Raw genomic sequence first — 12,485 nt, forward strand, 5'->3', positions numbered from 1 at the left:
GACCAATTCCACCTCTTCAAAATATAGAGGGGAATAGTGGGTTCAGCAGGCTTTACACTTCCAGTGGCACTTGTTCCAAAACTTATTCTTCCTATGCCATGTTGTTCCTTTCAATTTGTACTTTAGTAGCTCCACAAATAAGTGCCAAGCTTCCAACTGCACCCTTGGAACACGTATTGCACTGCATTCTCAACTACTATCTAATAGAAATATATCTGGCTTTTTAAAAGGTCAAAACGTGAACAAGAAGTGACTATTCTGAAGAAGACTCTGGATGATGAGGCAAAGACCCATGAGGCACAGATCCAGGAGATGAGGCAGAAACACGCCCAGGCTGTGGAAGAACTGGCAGAGCAGTTGGAGCAGACTAAACGGGTGTGTGAGATGTTGGAAAGTTTTTAGTGTGCAACATATTGTGCTTTTACTATTTTGTTGGGAGCTGCCCAGAGATTTTTCCATTCCCCCCCAAGTGTGTAAAGCTGAAAGCGCTCAAATTAAATGCGCATAAGTTGCTAGTTACCTGTAATTTGAGAGAACAATGTTGCTGAATTGTGCATATTCTTGCTTACCACCTATTAACTACCTAGAATCTTTTTAGTTTCCTTTATTGCCATTTATTATCCTTTATTGCCTTTATTATTATTATGAACATCTTGCCTAAGTGAGGATGAAGCTTTAATTCATAGCATCGCCTGTACAGCTGTGGAAACTTACAGATTTATTGTTCAAATAGTGTTTGGGATGCTGAGCCCAAATTGCAAATCTGTCTTTTGCATCAGGACCACAATTTGGAATAACAGGCTATGAATTTGTTAGTGAAATCAAATTTTCTGCAAAGACCACACTAAAGCTTTCTGTTCCCGTTTCCTTCAGGTCAAAGTGAACCTTGAAAAGGCAAAGCAGGCACTAGAGAGTGAACGTGCTGAGCTGTCCAACGAGGTGAAAGTTCTTCTTCAAGCCAAAGGAGACTCTGAGCACAAGAGGAAGAGGGGTGAAACTCAACTTCAAGAGCTACAAGTGAAATTCACAGAGGGGGAGAGAGTACGAACTGAGCTGGCTGAGAGAGTTAACAAATTGCAGGTGAGCTTCCTGTGTTGGTTCCCTTTGCCCTCCTATTCATTGTGTTCTGGTTTTTAGCACAGAATTTAGAGGGAGAAGTGGGGAGAATTGGGTTGGGGCTGCAGTGCTGCTTTACTCCTCCTGAAGTTTTGACTCTTAGCTGTTCTAACATGATCCGTATTTATGTTGTTACTTTTCAGCCCCAGTAACTTGCATTAAACAAAAAGCTCATTTGGAGATAATGTGAATTAGTCCACTACCCCTTGATTAACTTTACACCAACTAGGGGACAATAAGCCGATAGCTGAAGTGGTGGGTGGTAGTTCTGATGGGCATCAGGTGCCTAAAACCCCTGTTGTTTAGCCTTAACTAGTATGGAGTGATTTATGATGATGCTGCAGTTTCTCTCCTGCTCAGCAGAGGGGAAAATTGATAGTAAATGGAAACTCTTTATTAATGGGATTGGTTCGACTTTTCTTCTAATTTTTCAGGTTGAGTTGGACAATGTCACTGGTCTTCTGAATCAATCTGACAGCAAGTCAATTAAACTGGCCAAAGATTTCTCTACGCTGGAGTCTCAGCTACAGGACACACAGGTGAGGCTTTAAAGTGCTACAGAAATAGGTGAAAAATCGGCAGGGACGCAGTTGGTGCTGTGGTCTAAACCACAGAGCCTAGGGCTTGCCAATCAGAAGGTTGGCGGTTCAAATCCCTGTGACGGTCCCAGCTCCTGCCCACCTAGCAGTTCAAAAGCACGTCAAAGTGCAAGTAGATAAATAGGTACTGCTCCAGTGGGAAGGTAAACAGCGTTTCTGTGCGCTGCTCTGGTTCGCCAGAAGCAGCTTATTCATGCTGGCCACATGATCCGGAAGCTGTCTGCAGACAAACACCAGCTCCCTTGGCCTATAGAACGAGATGAGCGCGCAACCCGAGTCGTCCGCAACTGGATCTAATGGTCAGGGGTACCTTTTCCTAATATATAAACCTGATTAATCATGACAAATCTGTTAGACTGACAGAAAAATATAGACTGCAGAATAGCGGATGAGGTCCCCACAAATAGCGGTTGATATTTGTAACCAAAATATGTGACCACCAGAATCTTCTTCCTTCCCTAATGGGGATATATCTGTCACATTGAGCTCTAGAGTTGCTCTGAACAACTTCAGGCTTCGGAGGAGGCCTGTCTGTGGTTCCTAATGGTCCATGTTTTGGAAGCACAGTGCAACATAGATGAGCCCCAACCCTCCTTCCAAGCTTGGAGCAGGGAATTGTACTTGCAATCAGGCTACATTTTGAAGGTGTTCTGAGAACATCAGAAGCACAGGAGAACTGCAGTCTTGATCCCCTCTTCACCGTTCCAAGCTCAGGAACAGATTTTAGGGCTAACCATGCCTGACAGATTCAGGGTACGGGGGGTGCAGGTTTCTGCATATAATCTATAATCTCTGAGGAGTTTGGCAATGCTTTATATTAAGAGTAGTTAACTTTAGCTTCTTTTTGTAACTATAGTTGCAACACAGATCAAAATCTAGAGAAATTTAGATATACCAGTGTTCATAATCTCCTTATAACAGCTTGTCTGTAATGCTCCTCCCCTCCAAATGCCTTGTGCGGCTATTGGAATGTGGGCTTCCACTGGCAATTCATCCCAAGGGCCACATAACTTTTGGGGGGTATCTCCACTAGTCTACTAAACTACATTTTGTGGGTCACTCCAACTGATTTCTGGGAACAAATCAGCTGGCTCAGTGGTATTGCGCCATTGCTTAAGGTTCTCTCTGCTTCAGATGTGATATATATTTGGAAAATTTTACTGGACCTTTCATCATAAGAGACCAAATGTTTGTTGTGGTGGCTCTTGCAGGAGTTACTTCAGGAGGAAACTCGTCAGAAGCTGAGCCTCAGTACTAAGCTGAAACAGATGGAAGATGAGAAGAACAGCTTCAAAGAGCAACTAGAGGAAGAGGAGGAGGCAAAGAAGAACTTGGAAAAACAGATTTCTGTCCTTCAGCTTCAGGTACTCTAGAAGACATGAGGAAAGAATGTCCAAATGTAGCTTACAAGGCAGTAGTATGCCTTTTGAATGGCATGCTGGATTCTGCATGGGAAATATGAATTTGGTAGCCAAAACAAGCTCTTTTGAAAGTTGTTTTGTCTAATTAAATAGGAACTGTCTTTCTGATGTCTGATAGAGCTGTCCTAGAAACAGTCCAACCCTGGGAAATATTCCTGGAATTCAGTGGTCACATCCCACTGTTGCATCTTAGTCAGCAAGTGATGATGCTTTTGCTTTGGCAAGTCTCACCGTGGAACACTCTCCCTAAAAATAGTTCATACCTTCAAAAAAATATATAGGTTTCTTTTTAGTGACCCACTGTTACTTGTAAGTTGCAAAATGGTGTTCAATCCCCACATCTTTTCTTTGCTTCCTTAAAAAATTAATTATTCCTTTTCCCCACCCGCTTGCTTCTGTCACATAGATTGCAGAAATGAAGAAGAAAATGGATGATAGTGTGGTTTGTCTGGAGTCAGTGGAAGAAGCAAAGAAGAAGCTTCTGAAAGATTTGGAGGCCATGACCCAACGTTATGAGGAAAAGGCAGCTGCCTATGACAAGCTGGAAAAGACAAAGACCAGGCTTCAGCAGGAGCTGGATGATATTTCTGTGGATTTGGATCATCAGCGGCAGATAGTCTCCAACCTGGAGAAAAAACAGAAGAAGTTTGATCAGGTACACTTAGTTATAACTTTCAACAATGTCCTTCTCCTTCACCTAGGATAGATTCTGGTGAAAAAAAGAAAGAAACGTGTCATATTTTAGATGCACATTTTTTCTCCCATAGATGAAGGGCAATTGTGAACAGTTGTAAGCAAATATCAACTCTCCTCACTCTAGTACCTGAATTTGACTTTTAACTGGTAATAGTCCCGAATAATATCTGTCTGTTTTAGCTGGTTTTTAAGTGGAAGCCGACAAGTGCATTTGGCTTTAATCCTGGCACATATCTAGAATTGGTGGCTAAGTTTGGTACCCAGATGACCTATCCTTGGTAGTCAAGCCATTACAGATGGAACAAGTGGGGATAGCAAACCTTTCCTTTGGAAATCTCACAGTGCCATTGATTTCCCTTTTTCCAGCTTTTGGCAGAAGAGAAAACCATCTCTGCAAAATATGCTGAAGAGCGGGATCGTGCTGAGGCAGAAGCTCGTGAGAAGGAAACAAAAGCTCTTTCCTTGGCCAGAGCACTTGAGGAAGCAATTGAACAGAAAGCAGAGCTAGAGCGAGTCAATAAGCAGTTCCGGACAGAGATGGAGGATCTGATGAGTTCAAAGGATGATGTTGGCAAGAGTGTAAGTTGATGGCATTCCTGTACAGCAGGCTGGGGTAATAAGGATGTTGGCTAAGACATGTCCTAGGCAAGAAGAGGGCTTGCTAAAAGTGGCTTATTTTTCACTTGCAATAAGACATGAAAGCTAATGAGTTGGGTGCTAGCAGCATGCAATCTTTTGTAAAGCCTAGGAAAGCAACAATGTCACCATTGACTTTTTCAGTTCAAAGTGCTGAATTATTACCCAGTATGAAGGCACATAAACTAATAAAGCCTTTTTGCACAGGGAGATCATACAGGCTTTGAAAAGCTTTAGTATCTTGCATTTCTAAGTTACTCAATGCATCTTCATTTCTAGAAGGATAAAGTTGTTGTCAGATTTCAGTGGAACTCTGCCAGTATTTTGTGCAATATTGCCTAGCTGCTTTATCATAAACCCCTTCGGCCTACTCACCAAAGGGTGTTAGGAAACAAAGCTTGGATATGTGCATATTCAAGTGAGTATAGATAAAGAGGCAGAATTCTGCGCCGTTCAGAGTCTGATAATAACCCTTAGCAAAAGGGACTTGGGATTGTCAAAGATGGGTGGAAAGTTGGCAATAAAGTGACTGTTTGCCTTTATCCCTCACATTCTGGTCATTTTTAAAAATGATTCACTACCATTTTTAAATACTTAAATACTTCTATTGATTTATTAAATAAATTGTTTTTAAAACAAAAGACAAAGAGGTGGGGACAGAAGGGGAAAGGACCAAGCAAGAGGCATATTAGGATATAGCAGTAACTATGCCTTTATGCACACAGAAATATTGTAGGTCACTAGACATGTCAATTTTTGTTTATTTTCTTAAAACCTAAAACCTATTTTCTTAAAACCTATAAATGTACCAGGCAGCAAAAGCAGGGCTGTGTCAGTCTGGGAGAAACTGATTTTGTGTGTGTGCTGTAGGTCCATGAGTTGGAGAAGTCCAAACGAGCTCTGGAGCAGCAGGTGGAGGAGATGAAGACTCAGCTGGAAGAGCTGGAGGATGAGCTACAGGCCACAGAAGATGCCAAGCTGCGCCTGGAAGTGAACCAGCAAGCCATGAAGGCACAGTTTGATCGGGATCTCCAGGCCCGTGATGAGCAGAATGAAGAAAAGAGAAAGCAGCTTACAAGACAGGTAACATTCCAGAAAGCACAGCAGGCTTACAACCCCTTCCTGCTTCATTTGCTTCAGGGAGGAGGGAAGAGGCCTGTGTTCATGGCTAAACTGCCGGTGCTTTGACCCCGCTTTCAGGTGCGAGAGATGGAAGCGGAGCTGGAAGATGAACGGAAGCAGCGCTCCATTGCTGTGGCTGCCAGAAAGAAACTGGAAATGGATCTAAAAGATCTGGAGGCCCACATAGACTCTGCCAACAAGAGTCGTGAGGAAGCCATCAAACAGCTCAGGAAGTTGCAGGTGAGGGTTTACATTCCATTGTTACTGACTGGCTTTTCCTTACAGTGAGATGAGATGGGGAAAGTGAATCATTTACTGTGGCAACAGAACAGATTTATCACTTAGTTGCCAGTTGCTGCTTTTTTGATCAAGAAGACCTATGAAGATAGTTACTTACATCTTCAATTGGGATTTTATCTTTTCTTACAAAATAAGTTTTCTTTTGGGTATATCATTGGTAGACAGGGTGCTTTGTGTCCCAGGTTCAATCCCTGACACATCTAGCTAAATAGAATCTTGGGTAGCCAGGCCGGGAAAGAATATTTGTCTAAGACCTTAGAGCATGGGTAGGCAAACTAAGGCCCGGGGGCCAGATCCAGCCCAATCGCATTCTAAATCTGGCCTGAGGACGGTCTGGGAATCAGCATTTTACAAGAATGTGTTCTTTTATTTAAAATGCATCTCTGAGTTATTTGTGGGGCCTGCCTGGTGTTTTTACATGAGTAGAATATGTGCTTTTATTTAAAAGGCATCTCTGGGTTATTTGTGGGGCATAGGAATTCGTTCATATTTTTTTTTCAAAATATAGTCTGGCCCCCCACAAGATCTGAGGGACAGTGGACTGGCCCCCTGCTAAAAAAGTTTGCTGACCCCTGCCTTAGAGATCCACAAAAGGTTGGAATAGACTTTACTTGGCCAAGTGGGCTGATATGGTATGTTTGGTTTTTAGGCCCAAATGAAGGACTACATGCGGGAGCTGGATGACACACGTGCCTCTAGAGAAGAAATTTTGGTACAAGCAAAAGAGAACGAAAAGAAATTGAAGAGCATGGAAGCAGAGATGATTCAAATGCAGGAGGTAATCTAAATCGAGAAAATGCTAATACTCAACTGAGTTTTTGCCCAAAGCAGGCCTTTGGGTATGGGAGGGAAGAGGTTGCCTTCAGAGAAAAGGGAGTGGGTGAGCTCCTGGAAATTAATACCTTCACTGCATATCCAAGCCCTTCCACAATTATTGTTTTGGTTAATGTGGATCAGATCAGCTGCTGGATTCCCAGCTAGGGGTGTATTTCAGGTATTTCCTTCATGCACTTAACAGACTATTTTTTCCTGGTTTCGGGCCAGTTTAATAGTCTCCTTCCCCCTCCTCCCAATTTCCAGTTCATTCTCTCAAGCATAATTTCAGCAGTTTGATACATTGACTATTTAAACAATATCAACCCTCATTCGATGCACTTTGTAGCATCACAAACTACCTTGATGGATCACTAGCCATTTATTATGACACTCAAGAGTGCTGTGCCCCAGATTCACAATGTCACTCTGACTCTGAGTGAGGCGAAGCTTCCTGTTCTTGATGAGCATTCTGCTGGCTCGTAGGTTATAACTGGCTTCCAGATACTTCTCATGTGCTTCATGTAATATAACATCTCCTATTTGGCAATAAGTTGTTTTTGACCCTTAGTCCATGTACATCTTGTTCTGATTTCAGGAACTTGCAGCTGCCGAGCGTGCCAAGCGCCAGGCTCAGCAAGAGCGGGATGAGCTGGCTGATGAGATTGCCAATAGTAGTGGCAAAGGGTGAGTAATGGCACTTTTTCCCTTCAGGGACAAGGAATGTTGTGGGAGTTGGCTTGTGGAAAGGGTGCCTTGTAATGTCTTATTGTCTTAAGTGGTGTGCTGAGAATGGCTTACAAATGTTGACTATTTCTATGGTCATTACTACTGAGCATCCTTCACGAAAGGGCACTATGTTAATTATCCCATTGTGTGTTTTCTTCTCAGAGCTCTGGCCTTGGAGGAAAAGCGACGCTTGGAGGCTCGAATAGCTCAGCTGGAGGAAGAACTAGAAGAAGAGCAGAGCAATACAGAGTTGGTGAACGACCGCCTTAAGAAAGCAAATCTTCAGGTACATGCTTAAAGGCACCGTGAGGCGGAGGGCTTCAGCTGGTGGATTCCCAGCCATAATTCATCCAAATTACTGTGTATCACTTTCATTTGTGCTGCAGCGTGTTATCAGAGCCTTGATGCTTTTGGAGCATTATTCCCACTTTGGGGGGCGAAAGATACTGGGTTCAAATCCCAGACAAACCTCTTTGATGAGAGCACGTGCTTTACATTTATGTAGTCCTATATTTAATATCTGGTAAGGACCTTGAATATTAGTTTAGACTAACCCCAATCCTGTGGTCTTGGAAAGTCAGTGAGAGTCAGGACAGATAGTACTAGGTTTGATAAGCCAATAGGATGGTGAATGAAGAAGCACATAGAGAAGTACAGTATATTGAATCATAGTGTGATGCTATTCCTTTCAACTCAGCTGATGCTTTACATTGAAAGGTTGGGGAATTTGATCCAGCTAGTGGGTTGGATCTCCCCCCCACCCTGCTTGCAGACACACCTTGACAAGTGGGCAGGCCCACGCCACTGCCGATCACCTGACAACATTATGCCATCATGTGGCAACTTGGAAGGGATTCTCCTTTTAAGCCCATTGCAAGCCATTGCAAACCACCTGCAAAAAGTGATGGCAGCCACACCTTTATCAGCCTTTGTTGTTTATTTTAAAGTTATTGTGACTTTTTAATATTGTATCAGATAGTTACTATTAATGTTTGATTTTTATTATTTTTATGTGTGTTAGAAGCTGCCCAGACGTTGTATTATTATTATTATTATTACTATTATTATTAAATGTCATATGTTATGTCAGAGGTGTCATGTGAGCATGGATGTCATGCCTAATTAGGTCCATGAGCCAGTTTCCCCACTCCTGACCAAGAAATTTGCTGCCTATTCCTATTATACCAGAAGGTGAGCATTGACTACTTGGTGTAGGCTGCTTGCAAGAATCAAATATGCCTGCTTGTTAAAAGGAAAGGTAGATTAATGAATGTAATATTATTTTGAAAAACTAGACATTGTGAAGTTATTAAGGTTGAGAACAAGCCTTGTCTACAGAATTACATTTTGAATGCCAAGATTATAGAGCAAAGGAAACAAATAGAAGATGGAAAGCGAGGCAGAGATTAGATATGAAAATTTCAGGAGACTGTATTCAGAAACTAGCCATGACTTTAACCAATTTCTTATTATCTTCCCCAGATTGACCAGATAAACACAGACCTGAATGCAGAGCGTAGTAATGCCCAGAAGAATGAAAATGCTCGCCAGCAGTTTGAGCGTCAGAACAAGGAACTTAAGGCCAAGCTTCAGGAAATGGAGAGTGCTGTGAAGTCAAAATACAAGTCTTCTATTACTGCGCTGGAAGCAAAGATAGCACAACTGGAAGAACAGCTGGATGCTGAGACAAAGTAGGTGCTTGTGATCTGTCATGCATTCATCCTGCATCTTAATGTATGGGTGCAGTCATAAAAAAATATCTGTGAAATATTGTCATTAACTTGGGTGAAGAAATCTGCACTGAAGTATTTCTTGACCTCTGTTTCTTTATAAGGCCAGGTCACATGCAGTTCTTAGCAAGTACTTTCAAGGATCACACATGCATTATCAATGGTGCCTGTGATTGCTCAATCTTCTCTAGAGTGCCTAGTAAATCTTGCACACTTAAATCCTTCTGTAGAGGCATTATAACCTTCTGAATAAAAGGTAAAACAGCCAAACAGCCACTGAAGTGCATAATCAGCTACAATGCATCTTCTGTCTCTACAGTTACTGCTTGTGGAAGGTTGTGTCGTACGAATTCATTTTAACCTGAAATGCAATTGGCACAAATTAGTCCCATGTAACCCAAGAGCTCTCCTGACTTTGACAGGCACTTGGCTCAGACTGCAGACCATGCCCATAGGATACCTGCTTAGTGACCCATTTTCTGTTTAACTTAGTCCTGGCTGCTGGTGCTCTCAAAATACTCCATCTTGGCCTTGAAAGCTTTGGTGCCAGCAGCACAGTACGTTAGCATTATTCTTTCGTCATAGGAAATTGCGAGTTGCTCACTCTTACCACTTTCCTTCTGCAAGTTATCTCCTTTGCATGGGATCTAGGAATGTCTCCAAACATGGAAGCTTGGGCTACTTCTGAATTCTTCCATCAATCTGATGTGGTACTTTCTTTACAGGGAGCGCCAGGCTGCCAGCAAGCAGGTGCGACGTACTGAGAAGAGGCTGAAGGATGTTGTCCTGCAAGTGGAGGATGAGAGGCGTAATGCTGAGCAGTACAAGGATCAGGTATGTGCTGTGTTGAGGATTGGCATTTGGTAATGTGAGCTGTGTGGCAGGTAGCTGCTACCCTGCAATCCCATCAACACTGTTGGAGCTGTTAGCAAGCTTTTAGGGTGCTGCCAGTGACTTCTGTTCTCTACCTTTTTTGCTGGAGGCTGCAAGAGTCTCTACATCAATAAAATTTCCACCCATCTAGCAATGAATGTCACATGTCATGATGTCTGGTAATGGACATTTCAGTGCCAGCCTAGAGAATTTCCAGCTTCAAGATTACTTAACTCCCAAATGTTGGCTCAGACTGCTTCTCTTAGAAAGAAGGAAGAAAACTCTGATCATAGGTTGCATAGCTGCAGAATGGCAAAAACTTCACAAGGTTAAAATCCAGATTCTGGAAACTAGGTTTTAAGGAGCTAGGGCTGCTAGGTACTGTAATCCATGTAGTTCAGATTAAAAATTCCAAGTTGGTTTCCATGTTCAGGAGTGAATGAACAAGTGTTGAGAGATCTCCTTTTTCTGCTTTGCAGGCAGACAAGGTGAATGTCCGTTTGAAGCAACTTAAACGCCAGCTGGAGGAGGCAGAAGAAGAGGCACAGCGAGCCAATGCAGCTCGTAGAAAGCTGCAGCGGGAACTAGAAGATGTCACTGAAACGGCTGATGCCATGAACCGTGAGGTCAGCTCACTGAAGAGCAAACTCAGGTAAGATGCCCTCTTGTCATATTTACTGAATGCATGAATGTACACATTACTCAAAGATGAAATGCCAGTTTCCACACTGCATGACACTTTTACTCTCTTCAACAGGCGGGGAGACATGCCATTTGTAGTGACACGCCGGATTGGCAGGAAGGGTGCAGGTGAAGTATCTGATGAGGAAGTGGATGGCAAGGCTGATGCTGGAGATGCCAAAGCTACTGAATAGAGCTGCCTTGTGGATCCGGGTCACACATGATGGAGTGACCCACCCTCCCTTTGTCCAGTGGACTTCTGCAAACCCTTCTAAAACCTGCCGGGGGAAGTGGAGCACATCTATTGAAACGTTCCCTTGAATATCTGGAGCCATGACATTAGTGTTGTCCCTCCCAGCTTCCAAGCTCTTTTGTATTGAATGCCAAAGAGTCTGCAGCCCAATCAGAGTCTGGGAGCTACAGAGGCCTGTAGCATTCATTGTCCTTGCCATGGCTGCTGGGGAATTTACATAGTTTGAGGGGTGGGGGTGGGGTGACTCCTTTTCGTTGCTGTAAATCAACTATTTTCTTCCAATAACGAGTTTGTGATAGATGCAGGGAATTTGTCCCGTCCCCTTCCTCTTGTTTGCTTTTGGCAATCATGTTCAGTGACCTCACATTTCCAACCTCCTCGGTCTACTCACCTAGCCAGTTTGGGAGTCATGTTGAACAGGAAAAACAAGTGTTCCCAACATGACTCCTAAATGTTTTCAAAGACCATACAGTCTAGGAAGTTTTTCCTAGAAGAGAGTTTTAAGTTGGCCCTCTTTTTGCTAATGTCTGGACAGATCTGAAGTGCAATGGTGTCTGTGTTGCGTTGTTTCTCAGAGGTGTGTTAGTGGCAGACCAAGGAAGCAGCAAAGTTTTTTCCTGTGTGTTTGCTGGAGAATCTATTCGGGACCAAATATATTTAATGGTAACAGACAGTATCTAGTGGGTTTTGAATGGAGTGTGAACAAAGTCCTTTATTGTGATGTCCAAGCATCCAGCTCTGTAATCGGGGATGGGTTTAGTTATTCTGCACAGTGACTAAGAGTATATTAAAGAAAAAAGCATTTTAATCTGCACAGATTATACATTGAAGGCCTTTGTATCTCTCGTTTATAAGTAATTAAGAAAAATAAAGGTCTTTATCACTGCCTTTCTATGGGGACTGCGGTTATATAGATAATCTTTACTTTTCTACACTGTACACTGGTTGCTGGATTTACCTGTATACTTAACCATATTGTATATGCTGCATTTAGACTTATGAGCAAATGACAAATTAAAATAAGATTACCCTATACTGTATGGTTAGTGCTCTCCACTGTGAGAGCCTCCAGTCCTGGTTGCTGTCACAAATAAATCTGCAAACTTTTTTATACAATAAGTGCCTTAGCATGTGCCTCTGCGGTGACTCCACTAGAGTCAGTAATGGATTACCGGTGCTCCTCTAACAATAAAGATTGTCCATGTGCTGCAGTCTTCTGTGTATGCTTGTGTACCATGTGCCTGAATGCTGTGGAGCTGCCCAGTTGAATGTCTAGCACTAGAGAAACTAGCACAAGAAGTAGGGGATATATATTGTTAATAAGAAACTTTTTGCAGTGCCAAATTACTGTTTTGAAACCATCTGTCATCAGCAGAGATCTGTCTATTGGGTATGGAGCTATGTTGGAGAGCAGGGAATGAGTGAACTTGATGAAATAACTGCAGGGTTATACTAGCCATCTTCAGACTTTTCTTTTCATGAAGGTACAAAAATCCCAGATCTCCTGCATGACTCA

General features: G+C 42.7%; 1 protein-coding gene across 8 annotated transcripts in view; it reads left to right on the forward strand.

Moving 5' to 3' along the window:
* MYH9 (myosin heavy chain 9) overlaps positions 1-12,180 on the forward strand; it is an 84,298-nt gene extending 72,118 nt beyond the window's left edge. For all 8 annotated transcript variants that reach the window (XM_083400717.1, XM_083400715.1, XM_083400714.1 and 5 more), the window contains 15 exons: positions 231-375; positions 874-1,080; positions 1,551-1,655; positions 2,927-3,079; positions 3,543-3,791; positions 4,199-4,411; positions 5,339-5,551; positions 5,669-5,830; positions 6,540-6,668; positions 7,302-7,390; positions 7,595-7,718; positions 8,915-9,123; positions 9,888-9,996; positions 10,515-10,687; positions 10,793-12,180. In XM_083400717.1, coding sequence (XP_083256843.1) covers positions 231-375; positions 874-1,080; positions 1,551-1,655; positions 2,927-3,079; positions 3,543-3,791; positions 4,199-4,411; positions 5,339-5,551; positions 5,669-5,830; positions 6,540-6,668; positions 7,302-7,390; positions 7,595-7,718; positions 8,915-9,123; positions 9,888-9,996; positions 10,515-10,687; positions 10,793-10,910 — 2,398 coding nt within the window. In that variant the 3' untranslated portion in view covers positions 10,911-12,180. The remainder of the gene's footprint in view (positions 1-230; positions 376-873; positions 1,081-1,550; positions 1,656-2,926; positions 3,080-3,542; positions 3,792-4,198; positions 4,412-5,338; positions 5,552-5,668; positions 5,831-6,539; positions 6,669-7,301; positions 7,391-7,594; positions 7,719-8,914; positions 9,124-9,887; positions 9,997-10,514; positions 10,688-10,792) is intronic.
* Positions 12,181-12,485: the final 305 nt, after the last annotated feature.

Source organism: Podarcis tiliguerta (genome assembly GCF_965153285.1).
Source record: "Podarcis tiliguerta genome assembly, chromosome: 10".
Lineage (NCBI taxonomy): Eukaryota > Metazoa > Chordata > Lepidosauria > Squamata > Lacertidae > Podarcis > Podarcis tiliguerta.